General features: G+C 39.9%; 1 protein-coding gene across 4 annotated transcripts in view; it reads right to left on the bottom strand.

Annotated features, from left to right (window-relative positions):
* The window catches only part of CACNB2 (calcium voltage-gated channel auxiliary subunit beta 2), a 240,112-nt gene that overhangs the window by 95,569 nt on the left and 116,547 nt on the right, over positions 1-27,996 (bottom strand). Inside the window, exon 1 of one of the 4 annotated variants that reach the window (XM_082045810.1) lies at positions 27,074-27,471. The exons of 1 other annotated variant lie outside the window; for it this stretch is intronic. In XM_082045810.1, coding sequence (XP_081901936.1) covers positions 27,074-27,124 — 51 coding nt within the window. In that variant the 5' untranslated portion in view covers positions 27,125-27,471. Of the gene's footprint in view, positions 1-13,225; positions 13,378-27,073; positions 27,472-27,996 lie in introns of those variants that run through there. 2 more of the 4 variants (XM_082045806.1, XM_082045808.1) reach the window with 2 other exon arrangements.

The following is a 27,996-nucleotide window of genomic DNA, read 5'->3' as shown; positions in this document are numbered from 1 at the left end:
ATATGATTGTTTAAATAAAGATGAGAAGTTTAAAAGAGGAGTAGATGTTTTAAGCAATTTGGAAACAGAAACATGCCAGCTACTGAAGATGGTGATGCTGATTAGATGCTAACCTGAAGGGAAATAAAATATAAATGAATTGCAATAGAAAAATTAAAGGCAAGCATAAAAGCAGTACATGGTCTTACGACCTTTCTTAACTCATGTTGGAATATTTTTTTGTGCTCTGGAACATTCAAAGCTTAGTAGAAGACAACAGGCACTTTCCAGGATAATGAGTGAACTCTGGTTTTTAACATTATTGCAACCTACAAGTCCAAGCATTTTCTGGTTTTCAGACATAAAATAAAAATCAGGAACAGACTTCTTTCTGATTCAGAACAGGCTTTGTCTGGGTCAGGACAGCACATTACATCATATGCCTTGCTGAGCCATTTCTTCCTCTAGAGAGAGCACCAAATATTGGACAACTGGTTGCTCTTTCAGCTATTGCTGCAATACTGAATATTGGCACAAACTACAGGTTTGATTTGATGATAAACCCAAAATCTTAAGAAAGAATGAGTGAGCACCCTGTGTCAGAGCTATGACAACATCCTACATGTTGTGCTCAGGACCACAAGATAGTTCAGGCAGAAAGGGGCCTCAGGTGGCCTCTCTAATCCAACCTCCTGCTCAAGCTGTGAGACCAGACCAGCTTGTTCAGGATTTTATCCAGTTTGGTCTTGAAAATCTGCAAGGACAGACTCTGCATAACGTCTCTGTGAAAACCTGTCCCATTGACACACTACCCTCATGGTGAAGATGTTTTTTCCTATCATATATGCAGTCTGAACAGCTCTTCTTTCAATTTTCAGTGTTTGTCTCTTGCTCTCCCACCACGCACCTCTGAAGAGCCTGGCTCTATGCTCTTGGTAACCTCCTTGTAGATGCTGGAGGGTTTCAGTTTCCCCTGAAGCCATCACGTCTCTAGGCTGAACAAGCCCCAGCCCCTCAGCCTGGCCCTGCAGGCCAAGTGATCCAGGCCAACCATTCTGGGGGCTCTTCACTGAAGCCACTCTGATTTATCTACATCTTTCTTCTGCTGGGGAACCAAAACTGGTCCCAGTAAAGCAGGTATGTTCTAGTGAGTGCGGTGCAGAGCGGTGTGATCACCTCCCTGGCCTGTGGTCCTCTTCATATAGGACTCAAGAGTTCAGGATTTCAAAAGAACCTGTGACTTTGCAAATATAATAGAATTTTCATCAGAAAAGAGCCAACATACTTGTTGTAAAACCTGCATTTATAGATGTGCTATACAATAGTAAAATTCATTCAAAAATGTTAAGACAAGCAATGCCTCACGTTGCTGTAAAGCAACGTTATTAATATGCTACCAGGATCAATCAACTTTGTAAAACCCCTCAGATAAAGAGATGCCTTCCAACATATCCCTAGCAAGTTTCTGGTCACAAGAGAGTCTCCAGCACCTGCAGGAATGAAAGACACAAGAATGGAAACTCCAGTTCTGCAAGTTTTAAAGTCTCAAAACATGTTGTGTTCTCACTGAAGAAATAAAAATGAACCCATGTATGCCACCCCTAATAATTTATTTCCTTCAGGAACTGCACTGGCCAATACCTGCTTCTTCATCTCTGTTCCATTTTCAGGAGATGAAATTAATTCTTTCCTTAAACTCATCCAGTTATGCTCAATTAAAAGTCATATTTCCTCCAGTTTATGAGCGAATCAGTTTCTGCTTAAGGAATCACCAGCCAAACTTATCAATTCTACCACTGCTGCTATCACCACTGGACTCCTGCTGAGGCGACAGGAATATGACAAAGATGTCACTGAGATTTCTGCTGTGCTACTTAGAAAGACCATTATTATTTGGATGAGACTCCTGAACACAGAGGAAGAGAGTGACCAAGGAGCCAGCAGAAAGTAGGTAGGTGGATGATGGGCATCATCTGTACCACACAGAAGAGGAGCACCTGTGACAAAGCAGCAAAATGGACAAGGCTTTCAGGGGGGAAATACCAGAGAAAGATTTCAAGAATGTAAGAGGTGGACAGCAGGCCAGCAAGCATTTCTGAACTTTTACTAGTTCTTGCCACTCTCCAGTTCAGCAGCAGAGATCACAAAAGCAGAAAGATATCTTTTCTAGGATGAAAATACTGTATAAAAATACTGTCAAACAAAAAAATTATCTCAATGTTATTTGTATTTATATGCCTGGCACTACAAGGAGAGTTAGTAAGCTAATAACTCCCTTTTTTAAAACAATATGCATTTTTATGACACCTAACCACTTCCATCTCTGTACTGTATGCAGTTTTCCATTAGAGCCAATAAATATCCAGTGGTTCTAAGTTTCCAAATTGAAGTATATAGGCAGAAAACTAATTCCACAACTAGCTTTTCTGCTAACAAGCATTCGACAGTTTGTGTTTACACTGCTCTACATGAAGTGAGTTCTCAAAGTGTTCACGGACATATAAGAATTACAAATGATAGAGAAACCCAAGACACATCATCTTTTCCAGGTCATACCTATTGTCTACTTGGTAGCCATGTACATTGTATATGTGATGCTATACCACAATTCAAATACATCTGTACTCAAACCCTCTTGAACATTCTCCAGAGACACAATGCTGGCTTCCATGGCCACGTTAAAGTTAAAAGTGAACATTAAATGCAAGACAGGCTTTTCATGCTCTAAGAAGTCTGACTCTTCCTGACTTTCAACAGTATTCCAGTTCGTTTCCATTTTGAAAAAAAAAAAGGAATTTAGTATCTTAATTATATGTGTGTGTTTTTATTCTCAACTGATTTCAATTAAGCTGAATCACTTATTACAAAGTATTGAAAACTTTCATTTAAGGAAACCAGAATTTCACTCTAGGTTTGCACTGCTCTCCTTCCATCACTCCTTCTGTAATAATTATTCTATCTATAATCAGCAGTAATTCATAGAGTTAGCATCTCCCTTCCTGTTTGAAGTTTTTGAGTTTACAAAGGGTAAAATAAAAACGATGGCTTATTGTTTCTTTCCACATGCAGAAGAAAAGGAAATGTTTCTTGCTGAAGTTGGCACAGTAACAGAAATGTAGTCTTGTGTTCTGTTAGCTGTCTGCAGGCATGGATCTTTTTTACGATTTGAAAAGACATCAGCATTTTTCAGTTCTGTTCATTTTCAAAATCATCATAGCCTGTGATCTCAATAGCAGTTCCTTCTTGTTTCCTCTTTGATTATGCTAGAATAGACCTTATTTAAACCAAACAGCATTTCATTCACGTCATAAAATCTACCAGAGAAGTGCAGAGGCAACACTGACAATTGTCACAAGGCAAGCTGATCCACAAAACATGTTGTGTAAATGGCAGAACTAATCTCTACCAGCACACTTACAAACACAGATGTCCAGGTTTATTTAAAACAGCCCTCAGAGAAACAGCACAATAAATGTATGCTTTTTACTGGGAGTCATTCAATTACAGAAGAGCTCAGATTTTATTGCTGTGCTGACAAGGCAGCAATGGCTAGGGGAAACGGTATCAGTTCGATTGTATTTTCTCCCTCCCAACACACTGAAGACAGTCCCATCCAGATCATTTCCCACATATTCTTGCCTGCGAATTCCACTGAACCTCTGGATCCAAATTCATCAGAACATTATTTTGTACTAACAAGACACAGCTGAAGAAAATTATTCATTCTTCTTACAAATCTATGTTACTGATGGAGAGAGGGGGATAACATTCATGTGTGCATGGGAAAACTGTTATACTCAGAAGGGAAATCAGTTTAAGTTATCAGCAACAGATGTATCTGGTGATTATTTAAAAAAAAAAGGCTGTTAAGTTCTAGAGAAATGACAATCAGTGAAAGAAAAATTTCACATATGGTACTAGAGTCATTTATAATGAGCCTTACAGTTTTACTTAAGTACACAGAAGGCCACCTATATTCTTGCCAGTATGCTCATATAGTAAATAACAGAATTACAGTAAACAATACAAATAAATTCATCTTAGAAAGACCACAGGACAATTAAGGGAAAGAGAACACAACTTTGGGGTAGACCACAATACGATACATATGATAATTTGACTATATTTGAGCCACAATCTAATGCCCCTGTCCTTCAGATCTCACTTTATAGATATATCACTATATTTATATGGAATGCAGATGAAAGCTAAAAAAATCATAGTGAATTACAGATTAGAGACCTGAAACTTCAAAATTATATATGGCATCCTTCAGCAATGGCAGCTAAATCATGGGGAATTGCTGGACAAGATGAAGACTTCAAAGAGCGAGTTTTGACTTATAAAACATGGGAATTTCTACTTAGGTGCCAGTAAGATTTCTGTATAGCCTGTTTTCTCTGAACAGAATCACAGAAAAAAATAGTTTGGGAAGAGGACATCTGGAGGACAGGACACCTAGTCCAATCCCCTGCTCAATGCAGTGCAAGATTCAAAGCCAGATCAGCTTGCTCAGGGCCTTGTCTAGTTGAATTTTGAAAATCTCCGCGGATGGAAATTTTGCAACTTTGAACAGAATTTTACTTTTTAATCTCCTATGTAAGAGAATTCTAAGAGTAATCTAACATGTTAAGATAATAAATTAATAACTTATATGACCTCTAGCCTCAAAGATTAGACAGCTGAGCTCCTTCCATGAGCAGACAAATACAATGGTACCAGGTTCAGCACAGTTTTAGTAAAGCCAATTTATACACTTGAAAAAAAAAACCTTAATTACTTCCAGTGAATAAAAAAAATAAGTTTCCCATTTACTTTCAGGCAAATACGCTTCATAAAAAAGATGTGCAGAGGCCATTTTCTTATCACACTGACTTGCTCCTTGAAGGAATAGCTTTGCAATATAATTATACACTTATATTATAATAGGCTAATAACAGGTATTATAATACTCTAATAACAGCTATGCATGTATCAGCCTTGCTCCTATAAACTGACCTACTATGCTTAGAATTCCTATAATGGTCTACCTGCTTCTAGAATTAAGAGGAGGGAAGGAGGGAAGTGGGGGAAAGGAGGAAGGGATGGATTATCAAAGAAGTTTCAGATCAGATAATCTGAAACAGAATTTTTGGCCCTTGATTCCCCTGTGTGGAAGGTTCCTATCAAAATGACACTGTGCAATATCCAGTCTGCCTGCTAGGAGTACTTAACTAAGCTGTTGTAACTACTATAGTGTTGAAAGGTCAAGAGAGCAACGAGATACCTAAACTGCCAGACACCACCTCATATACCATTGATGGGAGAAAAGTAGCTATGCTACCAGGATAGCGCACCTAAATCAGGCGGGCTACGCAGCGGGCAGGCACGCGTGGCAGACAGCGCCCACGTGCTGGTTCAAACGTGCTGCTGGGAGTCACCATTTCATTTCTTCACATAAAACATCCTGCATACGTACCCGTTCTGCTAACTTACATTCATCCACAGACTGAAAAACATAGACATAAAAATGCATGTCACAAATACTTAACTTGAAAACAGAATAAAATAACTCTATAGTTAGAGGCACCACGTTGAGGGCCCTGCAAGATCTGGAATTTTCTTGTACCACATTCATGTGCAGCATATACAAGTTCCATTTCTTTAACTAGAGACATTCAAGCTACCTCCTTCTAAACAGCTACAACTTTTCCATGTAGAGCTTCAACCCAAGAGTTAGAAATTGATGACTTTTAAAAGGCACGTCAATAGTATCCTTAAGAACAAGACTCCTCTAGCTATGTAAGTCTCCTGACATCTAAGTAAGGAAGAAGTATGAATACATGCGGTGTAATAGGTAGCAAGTTGTAAAAAATTCTCAAAAGCCTAGAAGCATATACATACATATGCATGCAGAAGAATCCAAGATAATTAAGTACATAGAAGCTATGTGAATCAGAGAAGCACGATGAATTAGCTCTGCCCCTCCTGGCATCTCCTGTTGTGGCTACGTTAGGCTTCATTCAAGTTCCTCACTGGAAAATAGCTCTATTTTCAATATCAAGACCTGTAGAGCAGATGACAATAAGAAAAAAACTCAAGTATCATCGATCACAAAGTTATTACTCAGAAGTTCATGCTGGTTCACTTCAGTGAGGTAAACTCTCCAGAGAGATTCATTAGTGCTTTGTCAGGAAGTAGGTTGTGTTATCCTATTTATTTCCTTCAGATGGGAAAAAAAGCTGAAACCAAGACCAATCAATTTAAAGATTTCATCCAGACTTGGTGACATCGACACAAGTAGAAGCAAACTATTCCCAGATACTGTGCAAGAGACTTCCTTCCCTCCTTCCCACTGCTGTCTCATAAATGGAAAATCAGCCAAGAGGTACAGATGTACCTCAAGCAGTTTGATGGAGGGCATCCAGAGATGGGTCTCTTCACTCATGCACACCCTTTGTTTTTTTCCACTAGCACTTACTACGAGATGGAAGATGATGGTGAGAAGAAAAGGAAGGACCTACAATAAAAAACACAAAATACTCAACATTGGTGAGGCCACATCTAGAGTAGAATGTCCAGTTCCAGGCATCTCAGTAAAAGAAAGACACAGACATACTGGAGAGCATCCAATGAAAGGCCACAAATATGATGATGGGACTAGAGATTCTCTTACATGAGGGAAGGCTGAGAGAGCTGGGACTGTTCAGCCTGGAGAAGAAAAACCTCAGGGGGAATCTTTGTAATGTACATAAATAACTCTAGGGAGGCTGCAAAGAGGATGGAGCCAGGCTCTTCTCAGTGGTGCCCAGTGACAGGACCAGAGGCCACGGGCACACACTGAAATACAGGAGGTTCCCTCTGAACATCAGGAAATGCTTTTTCACAGTGAGGGTGACCAAGCACTGGCACAGGCTGCCCAGGGATGTTGCAGAGTTTCTATCCTTGGGGATACTCAAAAGCCACCTGGACACAGTCCTGGGCAGCTGGTTCTAGGTGGACCTGCCTGAGCAGGACAGTTGGACCAGATGACCTCCAGAGGTGCCTTCCAAATTCTGCCATTCTGTGATTCTGTGTAAAGTGTTCACAAGGCTGTTCACCTACACCACGTGTGAATGCCAAGTGTAAATACTTTGGTTTCGCTATTTTGCCTTCACATTTGTAAGGTGAACTGCACTGGTCCTGCCAACCCAGGCCAATCTCCACGCTCTACATCTCTTCCCCTCTACTCTGTAAACAGATGTAAACTCCCTTGCTATTTCATCACCTGGAGTAGCTGGCTGGTTTCTAAAAGCTAGAAACTATGTGACTTTTGCTCACTTCACAGGGGCTCTCCCATGCGTGCTTCAGATATGAACCTGCTTCTCAAACATGGCATGTTAATTGTGATCCGCTTCCATGGTAAGAGGTATTCTCATTCCCTTCCTCCACTGCCTTCAGACACCACTTGGCACTAAACCAGTACAAAAGGATCCAGGCTAATTGTAGTCAGTACTTTGCCTCATATTTGCTGTCAGAAATATCTATTTCTAGAAGTTAATTCCTGAAAGGAGAACACTGTCTTTAATCTTTGAGAGCTTCACATACCCCAGGATGCTACAGTATCATATAGGTATGTTGTGCTCTACATGAGGGACAGCTGATTGACAGTTCATAGACTCAAGTACCTAACAGGACTTACAGCTCAGTGCCTCCAACTATGGCCTCCACAGAGCTCCCCACCTTTCTCTTGCCTGTTTGTTTGTTGGATCACAGGGACAGAGGCAGGGGAAGGCCAGATATAGTGTAAACCCCTCTGGTATACTCTCAACAATCAAAAAAGCTCCATTCTCAATCAGTGTAATTCAAATTAAAGAAATGAGGCAAGGAGAGGAAAGTTATGTGAAGGTCCAGCACAGGGCAACAAAGATCATTCATTAAGGGAGTGGAGCACCTCCCTTATGAGGAAAGGCTGAGGGAGCTGGGTCTCTTTAGCTTGGAGATGAGGACACTGAGGGGTGATCTCATTAATGTTTATAAATATACAGAGGGGGAGTGTCACGAGGATGGAGCCAGGCTCTTCTCAGCGACAACCAACGGTAGGATAAGGGGTAATGGGTTCAAACTGAAACACAAGAGGTTCCACTTAAATTTGAGAAGAAACTTCTTCTCAGTGAGGGTAACAGAACGCTGGAACAGGCTGCCCAGGGAGGTTGTGGAGTCTCCTTCTCTGGAGACATTCAAAACCCACCTGGACGCCTTCCTGTGTAACCTCATCCAAGCGTTCCTGCTCCGGCAGGGGGATTGGACTAGATGATCTTTCGAGGTCCCTTCCAATCCCTAACATTCTGTGATTCTATGATTCTGTGATTCAAACAGTCATATCATTATTAAAGAATCTGCTTCACAGACACTACAGGAGGTTAAACGTGTTTTGGGAAAAAAAGTATGGTTACTACAGTTGCACAAATCATTAACTGGAAAGCACACTGGGTGTCTTGGGAGTTAACACAGAAGTCTCTGCATGGGTTTATAAAGGCTTTCCTCTCTAGCATTTCACTATCCTAAACTGAAACTACTTCAGGAGACATTCTGCTACACAATCAGAGCTAGCAGCTCTCCCAGGCTTCCCCTGGGGGGATCCCAAAACTCATACACAACGCTTAAAACACAGCTGAGACATCTCTGAGCTAGTCATGGGGAGCGATGCCACACAGCATGACCCTCATTTTTCCAATTTAGGAAAGCAAATCTGTATTGCTGCTACACTTTGGCTGCTGCAGAGAATCAACGGGCAAAGGCTTGCTCAGGGTTACTGTTTCACAGATTCACATCCAGCTCTGGATGTGAGCACATCTGTCTTTCACATAGAGCAATTCTCACAAATCACCCTGCTTTAGGCATGAATAACTCCATTCCTAGTACACATGTACAACATTTGTAGTTGAAAATTATTAAATACTAGCATTTGTTATGTGTAAAGCACATATTTTTAAAGGAACTTACCAGCTTTAAAAAGTTAAACCTTTATCTTTACCAGAAAAGGACAAAATATCACCTAAAATTTAAACGTAAATAAACAAAACGTCAAGTGATTTGTCATGACTCTGAAACAAATCTCTGAAGCTGAATTTTCCTACCTTTCAAGTCTATACTTCAAGTTACACTCACATGTGCCATACAACTTACTCATCTGAACATAGCATCAGATGTTGATGCCTTAGGTTGACCTAAGGTGAAAAGGAAAAAGGAAAGCAATTCCAAAGTCTCAGGGTTAATATTTTAGAGCATTCTTCCAGAGGAAATTTGCAGAACTCTGCTTGCAATCCTGATTATGATTTTCAGACATATTCCTATGTTAATCCACAGTATGACAAAAAATACTGTTGCAAACAGTTACACGTGACTCTCTCCAGTCTTAAACAACATCCTTACTATCTTTTCTGCCTTCGCTCAATTTCTGAAACAAGGTAAGTAGTGACGACTCAGAGTAAACACTGAAAACACATCAATGTGTTCTCCCTACTGATTTCTAGGACTTACAATAACACGTTTCTAAAATAGTGGGGTTTTCCTGTCATGCAGCAAAATTAGCCCTATCAGCAGCACGCCTGCTGCACAAAGAATTGGGGTTTGTCTCATTCACAAATAGCACTCAAAAAGTAACTCTTCTCAAAACTGAATATCATTTCGCTGTTTCAAGATCTTCCACTCCTTTAAAAATTTAGCAGACAGTTTTTCATACTTTTCAGAAGATAATGCCACCTTGCAGGAGGCGTAACTGGCATCTATCAACATCAAACTTAATATTCCATAAGAAGTTCTCCCACCTGCAGGAGGACATAGGCAAACCCCAGGGAAGTGAAGATTTAATTTAAATAGACAACTTTTGCCCAGAGAACACAACTGACAAATACTGCATTTCCAAGGCAACCAAAACATTTGCTCTGGACATCACAATCAAATTCCCAGAATTATTAAGACCTCTTCATAAATCTTGTAAAGATTGCATTTGATGCAATAGAGTGAGTGAAATTCAATTATTTTCCTTAAATGACCAGTTCTCAAGAAAACTCCTCCCTGACTCTGAACTACTCCGCTACAAAATATTTTCCAACAATTTGGTCGTTCTCAACATAAATCCTAATTAATCCTACACTTACCCTCGCAATGCCTGACCATCCTACTACAACAGAGCTCAAAGTTTCTACTGGGAAAGACTGGGAGGAGGGAGGAGAGGTAAAATGCCAAGGTGTCCCATGTTGGTGCTGCCAGCCTTGGCCTGCAAACGTACACCCAGGGCTTCCTGCAAAGGCAACGGTGGGATGGTGGGACATGACTGGAGATGCCCAGCACCCACAGCCAAGGCAAAGCACCTCTGCAGCTATGGGGAATGCTCTGGCCGGGCCCCCAAACATGCAAGCACTGTCCTAGATCTCCATCACCCCTTATGCATCGACTCAAAAGGCTGTTGGGAGTAAGTTTTAGATGCCTTTGCTTTGGGAGGTTAATGTAGAGTACAATTTACCAGCCAGCCCTGAAAAGGAGCTCCCACTTTGTTCTCTATTTTTGATGAACTATTCCAATTCTGTGCTGCTATTCAAGGTCGATTTTGCAAACAAACAGGGAAATCCCTACACAAACTTGTAGCCACAAATGAGATTGTTTGGTCTGGAGTTTTTATAGTTTCCTGTATTTACGAAATTAAATTGCTTTCTGTATTCAAACAACTTTACATTTCCAGGCATATGGCATAAAAAAATGCCTTAAAAGATCACAAAAGATACCATATGTTTATTCCACCATTTCTTAAGAGGTTAATAAGTATCTGCTTAAAATACTAAAATGCAATGTCCCAAATTGGGACATTTATGCAAAAACTCATTCAAACAGCCACATGGTTTTATTGATGATTTCAAAAATATAGCATTTGTCACTATGTTATTAAATAACACCTTTTTTTTAATACGAAGTGGTCATAAATTTCTGCATTGTCTTTTGATAACTCATCCTTAAGCAATATTATCTTTGTTCAGATAGGGTTTATGAGAGATGACCTAAAAATTGATTGCTGGTGCTGCCAGTTATCTGGACTTAGTATGTAGTCAGAGTAAGCTAATAATCCAAGCTTGTTTATACACAGGAACAAAAAGAAAGCAAAAGAGGACACCACATGCAACAGCTGATTGTATCAGTCTCTGGAGTTTCCCTGTTAAGTTACAATATTGCTTCAGAAGCTCAAGTTTCTGCAAATGTGTATGTGTGCTCATGTGGACATACATGTGTGCATATAAAATACACATGATGACCAAAGAAAGTTCTTTTTCTCTATTACTGTATTTAAGGGTTGGATTTTTAAAGAGGATTTTATTGAACTCCTCTAAGAGATGTTTGAATCATTCTATGTTTCATTTTATCAATAATCTCCTTTCTAGGATTAAAATCAAATTTTATATGCATAGCTAGAATGCCTCAAACTAATTTCAAATTGTTTGAAATTAATAGTGAACTTTAAATCAAATCCTGCAATTCTTCCTCCACTGTCACTCTTTTCACTCACTTCGTCCTTCAGTGACTCACAAGTAATTGTTTGTGTGGGAAGATAAAACAAATGTCTTTTCTACCGTGCAGAGCATATGGCTTCGTGGACTACAGATCTGTGCAAACAGAAGTTTGACATTGATTCTATCTTTTACTGAACAATAAAACTGTTCTTCAATCTTTATATAGGCCATGAATTCTACTTTACTTATCACTGAGTAAAGCAAACATCTTGGTAAGTCTGGCTGCCAAAATAACACGAAAAATGTGCATCCATATTTTCCTCTGAACTATCCTGCTTTAAAGAAAAACTAAGAAGAAAAAGGTACTTTAAAATTTCAGACCCAAAGTTTCACCCTCTATACAAACCAGCAAGTAACTACACAGGGTATAATGGAATGTAGAGACCAGACAGAAATCTAGAAATCTATTATGAGAGATTCGCAACCCCTTACAAATGGAGACAAAGATGTAATGGATTAAGAAAAATAAATCAGTCCTTTAAAAGCTTTGAAGTTGGAAACTTTCATTTACTTGTCAATTTTTATAAACAAGTAACCAGTCCATATAATAATTACTGCAATGCCATGTTGTTTGCTGCTTTGGAGAAACTCAAGTTCTTTTCAGTTGCCTTGCTTGTTTTGGGAAAGTTTGTGTGGGTCGAACACAAAAATGAGTTCAATGTGCAGACAGCTGTGTTTAAATTATTTTCCTCAACAACTTTTTCTATATTTCCTGCATCTCAAAAACATAGCTGGTTGGAATTAAAAAGAAAAAAAATTAGGAAAAAATCCAAAATAACTAAATTGAAACGTGTTGTAGAACCCAGACTGCCATAAAAGGCGCTTTCATACTTCAAAGAGCAACTTCAATAATCAAAACATTTGCAATTGCCAGTTATATGCAAAGAATGTGCCACTTTTTAACATATGAAATTTATTTTGATGTCCAATAGTAGAGTTCATTCACATTTTTTGGTCTCATTATTTTTCCCCAAAGCTCCTCGGGTCTTTGCTCGGTCACGAGTGGTGCGTGGGTGGAAGAATCCATCCATTTTGCTTATGAAGTAGCACATGAGCCTCAGGCTGCAAAACCGCAAACTTTTATGTCAGCTACCAATGCCACGCAGAATGTGGAGTTATTTGTGTTTTTCTCCTCATCATCATGGACATATTTCTGATGCCGTTTTACACAAATACTGAAGTAAAGAGTGTCAGATCTTAATGTCAGTGTTTGGTTTATTTTGTTTTTTTTTTTGAAGCAAGCTTTAATGATGAACATTACATTGCAATGACATGTTTTGAATTGTACAAAAGAAACAGTTTGGCAACGTACCCACAAACATACAATTAAGGGCAGTTCTGTAAGCTACTTGTAGTCTATCTACATCACCAAGTATGAGTCAAATTCTGAATTATTTGGAAGCATGGTTTTGCTTAACCCAAAGCCTGAATTGCTTAATACTACTGGGTACTTGAATATTTTCAATATTACCAAAATGCAATAAACATGGAAAATAAATCGTATCTCACTACTTGAAGAACTTGCAGAAAAATGTCATTTTTTAAAAAGCAATACAACTGGTAAGTACTAAAGCCCAACTACAGAAAGCACAGCACTGACAGGAATCCAAATCTGCCCAGTAAATTCTGAGAGACAGGAAACATTAAAAGTAAATAACGTTTAAAACAAAACAAAACAAAACAAAACAAAACAAAACAAAACACAGCCTTAGTTTACATCTTACCGCTTCGTAATCCTCGCTGCCAAAAAGGTACATTGCTACACCTCCACGTCCAGAGCGCCCAAATCGCCTAAAGCAAGACCTTCACCAGCATCCTCAACTTCTGCGCCCCAGGGCAGGCTCGCAGCTGCCGGACGGACCCAGCGCTCCGTTCCCACGCCCGAACTGCTCTCCAAGTGTTGCTCTCAGGCACGAAAACAAAACCGCTGCCTGCAAGGGGCCGGGGAACCGACGGTCTGGCGAACTGCTCCGAAGGAGAAACTCCGCAGAGGAGAGAAGCGGCAGGAGAAGCAGGAGAAGCGGCAGCAGCAGCCGCCGACCCGCGGCGGGCCGGAGCGCGGCCGCGGGCAGCGCCGGGCTGTCAGCGCCGAGCGGGGCCGGGCCGCTCATTCCGGCTCCTGCTCCTCATCACATGTTGCTGGCGCTGCCCCGATTGGCTGCGGGGAAAGGCAGGGTCGGGAAAAAGCGAGTGGGAGGCCGGTGGGCCGTTGTTCGGGGTGGGAGAGTCCGGGAAGATCGCAGGAGTGGCATTTCTGGAGTGGGAGCACACGCTGGTGGTATTCATCACCGAGGGGTTCAGGGAGCAAACGCTGCTGTCCGGTGAAGCGCTCGGTGTGAGCCAGCACAACTAGTTTAACTTGGATTGAGAACAGGCAGTTCACAATCTGGATTACCTGAGCTCATCCAAATGTATCGCTCACTGTTCTGATAGTTCTGTGAAAACCCATGGAGCTATCTCACTATCTATCTCTATTAAAAAAAAAAAAAAAAAATAAAAACCGGCCCAGGATAGTTTTCTGTTGCTATGTTTCACTGACTTCACTGCCTCCTTATGCTGATTAATCCCAGATTGCTCTGCCAGCGAAACACAGTGCAACTTTACAACACAAATGGCACTTAGGTCACAGAAAATCTATACCTGCTACCTCACGGCAAGGGAAGCAGATCCAGCATTCAATACTGCACCATGACAGAAGAGCCTGAGGACCTGCCTCGCTCCTGGCCAACTTCCAGCCCAGGCAGAGCGGGCAAGAAAGAGTAAAAGCAGCCAGAGAGCAGAACAAAATGCTGAAGACTAAAAGACATCGGAGACTAATTCACCAACAGCATTCCCAATCTAATATTAAAATAGGGCTTTAAAAATAAATTTCATTAAAGGTGGTTTAGGAATACAGCATAAAGTAAGCCAGGCATACAGAAATATTGCCCCCTAGGAAAGGCTGTCCTTCACAGCTGCGGAACAGGCCACCAGTTGGCATCCAGTAACACAACCCTGATGAAAACAGCTTTAAAACAGCACTAGGAAACACAGCGACTCTCTGCTCAGTCCTCTAAATTCCTTATAGTACATGCTGCTGCTACCACTGTATCCCATAATCTGTACATAAGCTCTAGGAAAAAAATATGGAATATGTAATGTCTGAAGGAGAAAACGTGTAGGTGTATGCTTACCCATTTATATCTATAATTACATTAATATCATATACACAACATACCGTGACAAGATATCATGAAAGCATATAGCATTGAAAACCAGTTTGTGCCACTCCACTTCCTCCTTTTGCACACAGGAAGGAGGACAAGACCTCTTTCCTAACAAAAACACCAAATGAAAGAGTTCAAATACATTGTAAACAGCCTCCCTGTTCCTTCCCCCCGCCTTGTTCCCCATTCATTTTAAATAGATCTTGACTACCTCAGTTTCTCTGCGTGAGTTAGTAGGATATTCTTTTCTCAGTCTGCCTTCTCTGTCAAAACAGACCTTTGGTCCTCTGTTGGCTGTATGTGATGTGAGTCATGAGCCTGGATTTTTTAAGTTCTTCTATGTATTCACAAGCAGAGTTAAAGCCAAGCTGTATACTCTTGCAAAGAGCAAATTAGAAATCAGAAGACATTAATTTTATTTCCAACCATATGTTTACAAAATAGCAGTAGTTTAATCTACCAGCCAAACTGGTCATTTCGCATTATATCAATTACAAATTACGATTCAAACAAGTAATATCATAATATTGTGTTCCCAGAAAGTAAACAAAACACGCACCCTTTCTGCATGGAGGTAAATAACAGACATAAGACACTGCTAGTGGAATGTAATAATCACTTGGCCAAGTTGGTTGCCACAATTGATTCTGAACAAGTGTGGTTACATACACTTATTAGTTTTAATGTAATTGCCTAAGCTTTACTGCACAGCTTTTTTAGTGTGAAATCACACCTGTCAATACTAGGCAAAGCTAGTGTCATCATCCATTATTCGCCTGTCTGATACAGCTCTTACATGCAACTAAAATTTGGGTGCCATAACTTGATTGCTCCCTTGTTGGATATGGCTCTCATAACTAAATTTGGCAAAAAAAAATAAGCAGGAATGTCACAACTGCTCCTACCATCAAGAATAAGGAAAACATATTGCTTTCTATGTATTAAAAATTACAGTGATTTTTTTTCAATAGTTTCATCAGCTCCTGTACTTCAGGCATGAATATGAAATCGGGGAGGACTGCAGTTCACATGCACTCGGCAGAGACTTAGGGAATTATTCAGACTGTCACCATAAGCGACTTACATGTCACAAGTAATCCTCACTACAGACAGTACAAGCAGCCAGAGTCTGGCAGGTTGGACAGTAAATAAGCTGAATTGCTCATTGCTCTCTTGAATTGAAACATCATGACAGGTAGCCAAGTCTATCTCAGGGCTCCACCAAGCAGATCTGTACATAGTTTTTATGGTTCAAGAGTTAAAGTCTGCAAAAATGCCACCCCTGTTGAGGGCGTTTAAACTTAGCACAGCACTTCTGGATGACCTCTGCTCCACTCCCAGCCAAGTGACAGCGATGGGTTTTCTCTGCACATCCTTCCCCAGTGCCTCAGTGCGGCGTGGGACTGGCCAGCACAGGGTGGACAGTGTCTTGCTGGTGCAGACCCTTGAAGCCAGGCAGTACAGAGGAGAATCCCATGATCCACACAGAAAGAGAAAGCACAGAAGTAGGAATGGGAGAGAGAGAGAAGTAGGCTGGAAAAAGGAATCTGGCAGCGATGGGACTGGAGAAGCGGTAGGAATGGGAAGGGCACAAAACTAGAGTGCAGAATAAGGAAGGAAGCAGTGTGACTGTGTGACCGACAAGGAGGAGATGCCAAAAACCAGGCCAGAAGACACAAATTAAGATGAGGCAAGAAAAACATTCATGGTAGACAGGGAACACAATAGGATTTGAAAAGACCTGCATGGCAACAGCTGACTACCTGACTAGCCTAGATCTAGGAGGTAACCAGGGAAGAGAAGAATGGTGAGGAGCAGGGCAGAGATGCTAAGGTGGGATGTCTGGGCAGAACTGGCTGATCAAGCAAACAAGGGCTACTGAAAAACCTGTAGGGTGAAGACTTCAGCGAGAGACAAAGTTTAAGAGAGCGATGGAACTGGAACAAAGGCAGAAATTGTCAAAACCACAGCAATGGCTCTATAAAAAAAGAAGGTGGAAACAAAGCTAAGGTTGGAAATGCTCCTCTCCTCCACTGGTACTTTCCAGTAGGACATGTCCTTGAAGATGTATGACAGCTACACAGGTATACAAACCCAACTTGATGAAGACTGGGCCTTAAGAACCATCCTTCAGATTAAAGAAAAACAAACTACCTGGAGGCTTGATGGTGAGAGTCAAGACTACAGTCCGAAAGATGGGTAAATCACAACAATAAAAGAAATCACTTCAGCTTTCTACTGTAGCCAAGTACTTTTAGAGCAGCCCTTGCTCAACTGTAGTATCCAGGACAGCAATAGCAAGATTGAACAGGTGTTAACAGAGGCAAGTAGATACAAATGCAGGTATGTGAATATGGGTGGACTTTGTTTGCTTTGATTGTTTCTGCAAATTCCGTTCCTTTCATAAAAATCTATTAATGTGCATAATACCTGATGGGAGGGAGTAAAGAAGACAAAGCCAGTCTCTTCTCAGTGGTTCCCAGTGAAAGGGCAAGAAGCAATGAGCATGGATTGAAATACAGGAAAATCACTTAAACATAAGTATTTTTTGTTGGTGGTGCTGGCGTTTGTTTTGTTTTGTTTTACTGTGAGGGTGACCGACCACTGGCACAGATTGCCAGGGATGTTGTGGAGTCTCCTTCCTTGGAGATATTCAAAAGCCATCTGGTGCTCTGAGCTGGTGACCAGACTAGCTCAGAGGTGCCTTCCTACCTCAACCACTCTGTGAAACCATAATAAATTCATATAAAAATACCTGATTCACGTTATTTTAGTGTTTCCATCTCTCCATTTTAATTTTCAAAGATTGAGCATATTAACTTTTCAAATTTTCTAGAAGGTTAGCATTTAACTCTGGTATTTAAACTCTGACCCATGTCTTTTAAGCATAGCTATGAATTGTCTACACTATAAATAACTTCGTGTATCATACTACTTCAACATAATGCCTTTGGGAAAACAAACAGAAAAAGCTGCTGACATGGTTGTCAAGGTTAATAGACTAAACAGACCTTCCTTGATAAACAAGAACCTTTCAACTTGCATCCAACTGTAAGGACATTTTTTTCTTCAGAAACTCTAATGGAAAGCAATTGACTCTCTATTACCTAATTCAGATTCAAATTCAAACACCAGTGAAGAATGTCAACAGCTGGTAACTCTTTTGCACAGCTAGGAACAAGAATTGTCTCTTGTAAACAGAAGTGTTTCATTCTTAAGGGAACTTCAGCAATGCTTCTATTTTCACTTTTCATTTACCTGTTGCAAAAATTCTGAAGAACTTATCCCCTTTCACATATGAGACCAAAGAGCAAGAGCTATTTCACTTTAATTACCTATCATCCACACTATTCTATCCCACACCAGCACTAAACAATTGCTTAACGGTGTTACTTAGCTGGCAAAATTGTGATTAGCAAGTACTTTTTCAGTTTTTCCTATGAATTTTAGCTCTCCCACTTCTCCCATGGTGGTCAGGATAACTGTGGGCACTCCGCTTCCAGCAGCATAAACCATGGCTTGCCTACACCTCTAGGAATGTTATTGCCCTGCAAGAGTTCTTCTCATTACCATTGTTACTCCCTGTATGCAGCGTGATGGTAACCACAGTGTCCCGGCAGTCAGGAGCAACTGGGAAGTAAGACTGTGTAAGAAACATCCAGGTACTTTATGAACATGATAGAACTACCTCAGCAACGGGGACTGCAAACAAGCTAACCCAGAAGAGTGGACAGCTTGGTCCAGCAGCACCGTGCTGCTCATAGACTGAGTTTTGTGACAGCTGAGTTTGAGCTTCCCCAACTCGTGCTAAACACCCTAGTCTGGATGTTGGTGGGAGGGAGGGAAGAAGTGGGATGGAGGGGCCAGGACATGATTTGGACCTCCTCCTTCACTTCTTTTGAATGACACCTTCCTTACTTTTTAAAGCACCCCCGAAAACCAGCATATTTTGGGTCAAGTTAAAAGGGTTTTGTTTAATTTTCATGTCAGCAGAAATGCTGGGCAGTATCCCAGAACATGGTGCAGATTCCAAACCATCAGGATGCTCCGTGTTCATCCCCAGCAGACTTTGTATTTATTTTCTGAATATAGTGGTTTTAAATCTAGAGATAAAAGTCCATTCCTTATATAAAATACCATATATCATGTACGATATTTGTAGTTCTCCTTTACAGATGGTGTACATCTGAAAGAGGGTTGATAAGTAACATTTTATTCTATGAGATTAAATTTAGGTATATAATAAAGCAATGTCAACTAATTCAAGATGCAATAAGGAAACAATTCCTTAAGATTAATGTCACATCTTAAATCTCAAAAACAAGCGTAAAATGAATGAATAATAAAATAAAATCTGAAAGTATGCTCATGGAACTGTTGGAATGATATCTAAATTCTATTTTTAACCACTAAAGCTGCTTATCATTTACAGATTGTTATTGGTTATTATGGTTACCATTCTCTGACACAATCCAATCTGCCTGCAGTTTTCTATTTCAGGACACAGCAGTGATAACATTAACAGCAAACTAAACTTCTCAACTTGCAAAGATGCGTACATTAGAGGCACATGCTATCTCCTCCTGCATTGAAAGATAACATGAGTATGTTCTCACAGTGTCACAGAAACAACAAGCTGTCGATCTCCTTCCAGTCAGATGTTAAAACATTTAGCCCAAGTCACAATGAGTGTCAGGAACATAGCAAAGGTTTGAAGTCATTTGTATTATGAACACTTAATATAAATACCTGTTGTATTATGGGTCTTCTGCATAATTCAGATATTGGAGAGATGCTTTATAGACTTTATAGTCTATAAAGTTGGAAGATCTGCCCACAGGTGATTGCTCCCATGCATGGGCAAGATTTATTATTTATTTTTTTTAATGTAATGCGGAGTCATGGGTAAGATTGAAGCCTTGCAGCAGTGAAGCACAGAGAATGAGGATACAGATGGAAAGGACAAGTCAAGTGTTCAACATGCCACTGCTGGTCTAAGATGCTCGTGCAAGTCACTTGCAACTGAATGTGCAGGCAAACATTTCTGAAACAGCTTTAAATTTTGTCAGATCTTTCAGTGGTTGAAAAAAGTTGTCTCCAACAACCATATTTAAAATACATAATACCCTGAAGAATAAAACAAATATAATAATATTTTGCCATATTTATTAATTGCAAGAAGGGAAATGTGCTTTTGAGCACAAGAACATCAATAATAGAACCCATCTTCACAGGTAAAACTAAGATCTTGAAGCAAATATATAAAACTTACACAAACCTGGAAAAGCAGCCTGTGATGGCTGATGTTCCTTAAAAAATACAGCTTTCCACTGAAAACTTACTATTTTAACTCCATAATGTCACCACTACATTCTGCTGCACTGAAAGCTACATTAAATAAACACTGAGATTTAATCTCAGTGAAAGGCTTTTAACTCCCACACTCAGCACATGTCTGCTTCTGGGTGCATTGAAATGTTTCAAGTGCCAAGAGCAGCTCAATGATGGCCAGTTGCTGCTCCAGAGCAGGTGACTGAGGAGTAACTTTGGCTTGTAGCTGCATACAGGGCTACCATGAACAACCAGGGATATTAGCCACCTCTGGCCACAGCCAAGTTCTGAAAATGGTGCCCGAGTGACAGGTTGTCCTCTGGGTACTATTGCTGTGCAATCCCCATACTCAGGACATTGACTTATCAACTGACACTTCACAAAGGAGAGGTTCAAGCCCTTTGTCCTTTACAACTGTTTTGGTTTTAAAAATGAGGTTATAATTCATGTATAATACAAGTCCAACCACATCTCAAAATCACATTTACAAAAGTAATTGTAAAACTTGAGCTATTGATACCTCTAAATTCTGTTCTCATTTCAGAAACAAACACACATCTGAGCGGCAGAACCACAACAGCAGGCCACTGGAGGCTTTTTGACACATTTTGCCTTTGTTTATGGATTTTTGGCACAAGTCATTCTTCCACAATTCCATCAGTTTAAGTTATTGGTTCTCATCAAATGTTGTGGTTTCTTTGGCCTCATCACTTCTTCAAATCTCAGTTCCCATTTCTCATTTTTACTGTGTTTGAAGAGTCTAATTTTTCTGATGTTTGCATTTTTGGCAATAGTAAAGCTTTATTAATTATGTTTAACTTTTGGTGAAGACTGGCTTGTACAATTTAACAAGCCCCAGTGAAATGAATTCTGGTGAAATATCAAAGCTGGAAAACTTGTGTCTGCAGAAAGGACTATGTATCACTTGAGACCCACTTCAGAGCTCAGAATAGGAATTAAGTGGAATTTAGGCAGCACGTGTGCTGTTGTAATGGCCTCTCTCACCTGTGGGGATGGGTGTCACCCTGGCACTGCAGAAACATACTTTAGTGTAATGAGCAGGGAGCCAGATGTGTAACCCTGGCTACTGACTCTCAGGGCACCGTGGTGAAAATGCAGACAGAATAACCAGTGTGTTAGCTAAGCAGAGTCAGTACTTTGCAATGGAATGGATAAAATACATACAATAAGTTGGTCCTCACAGAGAACTAATGCAACGCGTTACAACAACATCCGCAGAACTGCCCTGATGAGATGCAGCACTAAGGTAAGATAATTTTAATCAACCTTGCTTGTCTGTTCAAATTAGCAGAATCTTGTTAGCAGAGAGTAAGAACATGAATACTTAGGGCAGAGTGGAAAGGTCTTCCCTCACTGAAATGATACATATTTTCCCAATTATATTCTCCTAGACTGGTGCAAAAATGTTTGGGTTTTTTTTTTCAATTAAGTTTTTCTGTTTAGCAGACTTTTTCCTCTCCCTCTTGCTATGATTTGCAATTGGTGTTCATAAAAAGAATCCTCTGAAGAGCCTGTTTCCCTGATGCTGACAACACCGAAAGCTTGTGCATCAAACCAAAGAGCGCACCTCAAAGTGTGTGTCTGTTTCAGGTTTGCCTTCTCTGTCGGAGCCTGCATTGTCTACATCCTGGGTAGAGCTTCAAAGGGGAACCTGTGTGTGTGATTCAGCAGTCACCCCCACTAACTTTCAGGTTCAAATCCGTGATACTAAGGTGAGTTGGATGAGGATTTCTGAAGTCACTGAGAAACTCCTCCTAAATACAAAACATTTACTAGACAATCAATTTACCATGATGAAATAAGTAAACAATGTAAGAATTCTGATCAAATCCATAATTGTTGATCTTAATATGGTAGTGGCCTATAAAGACAGTATTTTGAATTCCAAGGTACAAGAATTTCTCCTCTCCTAAATTCATAACACTGAACCTAAGTTGTATGTTATGCTGTGCATGATGGGAACTCAATAACAGATTTACAATAAACCAGCATCAATGCAGAAAGTTGCTTTAAAAATTTAAGAAGGAAATTATTCACTCGAGCAGTTTGGTTCAGACACCTTAAGCTTCTCTTAAAATGAAAGACTTTCGTTATTAGGATGCAAGTTGCTTTGTTTAAGTCTATACAAATTCTAATGAAGTTGGGAGATCCATGGGAAAGCACAGCGATAGAAGCTGATCACATTTTCTTGACAGAAAATATTCAGCCAGACAACATTCAGCCAGAAAATATCATCATGTTCTGGGAACTCACTGATTTACTTTGAATTCGGCAGAATGTTATCAAAGTGGTTAGTTTTAAAATTACTTTTCTAGCGTTCCACCGTGACATAAGCTATGGAAAATATTATATAATTAAGGATTAACCCATTACTTATGTACCAACGTGACCCTGTTTCCAAAATGAACTGGAAATATTGCTGAAAGGCAGTATTTAAAAAGTTGAAACATTACTCTTTCCAATGCCTTACATATATTCATTCACTAGTTTCTAGAGAGCAAATACTGAAGAGATTACTCTTTCAAATAATGCTATGATTTGAAAATAATTGTTTCATTGTTACATTATTAAAAGGCAAGAAAAATATACTTATTTTATTATCGTATAATGGTAAAGTATATGTGAATGACATAAAAAGAAACAACCAGAAACTTTCAAATAAAAAACAGTCACTGAATAGTGCTTAAATGAATAAGCAAAATCATAGAATCATAGAAGAGTTTAGGTTGGAAGACACCTTTAAAGGTCATCTAGTCCAGCATCCCAGTCATAAGGCTCATGATAAAAGGAAACAGGTAAAGCCCAAGCATGTCTGGGTCACACCGATTCTCAAAGAAACTCTACTGTGATGAACCAGGCTGCTGAACTGTGCACTTACAAGACTGTGCTGAATTACACAGAAATTAGAATACATACTTGACTGAGGACTTCAGCAAACTGAGAAGACATTAAGTTACATTACAGCTGTTGCAACTGTGAGCAGTATTTCCACCAACTGCCTTTGATCAGCATGAGCCAACTCAAAGTGAAATTCAGCTTTTATACCTAGAATTACTAGCAGAGCTTCTAAATGATCTCTTTTTTTTCTGATGCTAATATTCTACTAATATAATTAACTAACAACCTAATAATTTTAAGGGACAAATATTCTAAATCATCGATCTGTCAGCATCCTTTCAGCAGCTCCAAAACATCCAGAAAAAAACCCAGAAATTTATATCCGCTAAAACAGTGCAAAATGCAGTGGATCATTAATGATGAGCAGAAGAAAAACAAGTTGTTTTGTGAACAGCAGAAGTAATGAAGCCTGGTTTCCCACACACACCTCCACAATACCTTCAGCTCTCTCTCCTTTTCCCTACACACCACATGCTCTGCACCCTCGATTCCCCTTCCCAAACCTCCCTTCCCTTTCTGCGAGTTGCTGGTTGAACGAGAGGCAGCATTTGTTTCAGCAGCTCTGGAGTTAAACTCCTGCTCGTCGGCTGGCTGGATGCTGGATTTCGGATGCCAGAGCAGCCCAGAGGATGCCTTGACTCTCACACGCTGGCATGTTGAGCAAATGTCTTTAACCGCCCTGTCCAGCCCACAAAAAGGTCTGTTATAAACACTCAGCGCTACTGAGTGCAAGACTGATTTAAATTGGCCATTGGATTGAAGTTACTGAGAAGCACAACTAACAGATGGAAAGTGGGATTGCATAAATTTTGTTTTAGGAAATCAACCTGTAAAATCAGAGCTGTTATACAAAGACTGTCCACACTCTTTAATACTCAGCAGCTTGCTTAAATATAAGATGATGGCATGAGCAGCAATGTAAACATTTAGTCTGTCGGTGACTATGGAGAATTTTCAAACTACTTTTTTCAGAGAACATTTGTTGCTGTTATTAAGCAGTGGCAAGTATGATATAAACCACAGGCTTTCATGCAGTGTACACGCAGCACCAGTGGTGCATAAAAGTTTGCATAAAAATACCGTACTTATAACAAAGGATCAGTAACTAAAAAATTGTAGAAAGTCATACATGCATATGTAATTAGAAAACTTACTTTCAAAATTGTTACATCTTCTGTATTTTGGCCCATAGCAAAAAAAAACAACCAAACCAAAACAATCATGCCAGTGGTTTAATAGCCTACATCCCTGGAAACATCCACAGCCAGGCTGGACGGGGCTCTGAGCAACCTGATCTAGTTGAAGATGTCCCTGCTCATTACAGGGGGTTGGACTAGATGAGCTTTGAAGGTCCCTTCCAACCCAAGCTATTCTCTGATTCTAGGAAAACGGGTATCTGAATGCAATGGAAGTTTCAAGGCACTTTACCTACCCTACTTTTACTCCATTTTATGCTGCACTTCTACACCATCCACCGTGAGAAGCAAATAGCAGAATTCACCCTTTAAAGTTTATTAATTCCTAGGCTAGTTGCAATTTGAAGACAGAATAAATAATAAGAGCAGCAATTATATATTCCACTGATGCTAAAAACATAAATTCAGGCAGATGTGGGTAAATTGGCAAAAGGCAGGATGTCACTTCTCTGCATAGTGGGTGAGGTAAGGACAAAATGGCAGCCTCAGGAGACTGGAAGGAATTACTGTGCCTGATGTACTTACACTTTCTGCCACTTAAAGGACTTTCCATACTGAAGAATTTCTATGTCACAAGAACTGTGTTGGTGGTGAAAAACGTATCACACATTATGCAATAAGTATTATTTTATGCCATTCTACTCTAATATTTTAATTTACTTGAATACCTCAGGGGTCAACTTGTTACAAGGGACATCCTGAAATTTGGCAATTTATAAAAATGTTCCCATTGAATGGTTATCTGATTTTCTGTTCAGTTATGTAATTTGTATCCACTTTTGGTGCAACATCTGTCATTAAGAGACTATAATCAATAGCCAATTTACTTAATTACACATGCCAAGAAATATGAAAGTTCTGAAGCTCTCTCTTTTTAATCTTCACAATCTTCTCATTACTTTCAGCCATTTAAACAATTCCTTTTAAAATCAGATTTGAGGACTAGTACCACTAAAAACAAGCTAATTTACAAACAGAGCTTCCTGTAAAATGCGTCTGAACAAGAAGTGACTACAGTGAAAATCACATTAGCAAAGTCAAATGGTCTTCTTTCCCTCATCTAGAAACTAGGATAGAAATTGAAGAAACATGAAAAGAATGGTCATCAACCATAACTTTGAAGGGTTGATCAAGTGTTCAGAAATCCACGTAATATACACGGCTGAATCCCCTCAGCCAAATTTTATTTGTTTCCTTCACCTGTCCTGCTTTGGTGCTGCGTCTCAATTCACAAGAGCTGTACATCCACAGCATGGCTCCCTGTGATCTCCAGTAACTTCTTCCTCCATCAACCAGGACCTCTATGACTCCACCAAACAGGGCTTGGACTTCTACATTTTACTTTATAGCCCAGATAAATCAAACTCACCTTCCCCTTGATGACATTATTTGATGACTGGTAGACAGAAAGGTAAAAATGTTGCATGGAAATATGGGCATTTTTTGTGCTATGTTCTAATATCAGATAGCTTCTCTTTTTAGGAAAAGAATATTTTCCAGCTGATTCTTTTTTAATTTTACACCCTTTACCCATCAAAAAAGTTATTCTCCAATTTTTTCCCCATTTAAAAATATATTGTGATTGTCAGAGAAGTCCAAAATACAGTAATTCTTCAGAGCTCTTAAGAACTGCTTGGAAAATATGTATACTGAAACTTATTTTTTTAAGCTTTTAACTATATTATTTACATAAGAAAAGGCTCAAGGCAGCTATAGCTATGGTTGGACTCGATCTTAACAGTCTTTTCCAACCTAAATGATTCTGTGATTCTGCTAGTAGCTGATTTCTGCTGCTCCGAACATCCATGCTGAAAAAAGTCCAGAGGAGTTGTATATAATAATCGTATACCTTCCTACTTCATGGCACACTCCCTGTAAGACCCACTGTTGCATTATTCCCCTCACAAACATACAAGCACATTCTAATTTGAGTAAAGTTGTCCATGAGAGAAGGACAGAGTGGATCTTAGCAATAACTACTCAGCTTCCTATGTGGAGATCCCTAAATAATCCAGGAATAGGAATGATCCAAAGCTGATTTCCTTCTAGAAGAAAGCTGTGGAACAGCTGTTACAAAACACACTGTCCCTGGGTTTTCTCAGAATAACTCTGGAAAGCTACCATCATGCCTCTGGTACACTTCTTTCACTGCAACTACATTAAAATCTCTTATAAAGGTTATAGGAAGGAGCAAGTTTAAACCAAACATTTGGCTGAAAATTATGCCTATGTTAATTTTATTTTTTTTATCTTCATTTTTTTGTTCTCTACAGTGTAAAAAATAAAATGTATACAATTAGAGCTTAGGAAAAAATGGTCATTACTTAGATTTTATTTCATGAGCACAGCTGTAGTGGCATATCTGCTACTTTAGGTCTCTGGCTGCAGGATACACATACCTGGTCAAATGCTGCCAAATCAAAACTCATGAGCATGTTACATGCTAACCAAACCAAAAATTAATAGAGAGTGTAACATTTGCGTCTGTAAAGAGAATGTACTTCTAACTACTGCCAGCAGAGAGTCCCATTGCTCTCATATTGACACAAAAACAATTTCGCACAGTCCCCCAAAACGCAGAACAGCAAGCTACTTAATTTTAACTATTTTAATAGGATTATAGACAGAAGCACTCTAAGCAACAGCCACCTGTCAGTGCTTTCCCATGCCCTAAAATCTAGTTTTTTGCAGCTTTTCAATGGGACAGCAAGCTAGTACATTTGAAATAAGGAAGCTCAAAAATGTAATTTGAACTCCCATAAAAAGGATGGCATGTTTCTCAACAACATTTGCGCTTGCCTAGATGAGAGCAAAGTGATACAGTTTAACTGTAATTAACTTGCAAGCCAGCCTGTACAATGCATTGTAAAATTAAAGGCCTCCCCAGCATCTGGCCTGCACTCCTTCAACATACGCTTACCCCAGGAGTAATGTGCTTAGTTTGAGGAGACATCAGGCGTCTGTCAAGCATGTCAGCCTCGCTCCACGTGGGCCAGCCCTTCCAGCAGCAGCAACGCTTCTTACAAGGAACAAAACCTCCAACGCAAAACAGCGCACTAGCGAAAACTTCAGCAAATCAGCCCGCATTAACCATCGTTCGAGATACTCGTCCATCTAAGGCCCGGTTTAAAGTGCCCAGCTTTCGTCTATGTGGAGCGATACTGTTTGCTGGTGGCTGCTCTCAGCCGTTGATCTGATTCAGTCCCGATGTTGGGTTACAGCTCAGCGGAGAACCCGTCACCATCGATTACCCAGGAGGAGTGGGAGGGCTCCGTGCTCCCAGTGACGTCAGTCGCTTTAGGAACGCAGCCCGCACGCTTGCTGGAGTAACATAACATTTTATTAATCTCAGATGCGTGCCTTGCAGCACGCATGGCCTCCTCTTAACATACCACAACTGGCTACGCAGCCAGAACCAAATAACAGAGAAGTATCTGAACACGAACACTGGATAATCGGATTTCTTAATGTTTGTGGATATGGATATTTTTCTTTCTTTTTTCCACCCTCCCTTGAACAGAGATATTAGGCACTGGTATTTCAAGTTGGAAATCTAAATTCAGGTTGGAAATCTGGAAAAGGAAAATTATGCTTGATCATAATTAAGGCAGAAGACATATTATGGTAGAAGATATATTCAAATGAACCTTAATCACAGTTCTTTGTATAAACTACTATTCTAAAAAAAAAAACAAACCAGAAAACCAACCTCATTAGATACATCAGCAGGGCAGTACTTCCATGCATTAGCCAGTACGCTACAATCATCAGGAATATTATTGTTCCTAATGTGTTTAAGAGTTTGCAAGATTAGGGTCAACTGGCTTAAAATTAGACTGTAGG

This window comes from Streptopelia decaocto (assembly GCF_964273445.1).
Source record: "Streptopelia decaocto genome assembly, chromosome: 2".
Taxonomy (NCBI): domain Eukaryota; kingdom Metazoa; phylum Chordata; class Aves; order Columbiformes; family Columbidae; genus Streptopelia; species Streptopelia decaocto.
This window is presented reverse-complemented; position numbering and strand designations above follow the sequence as displayed.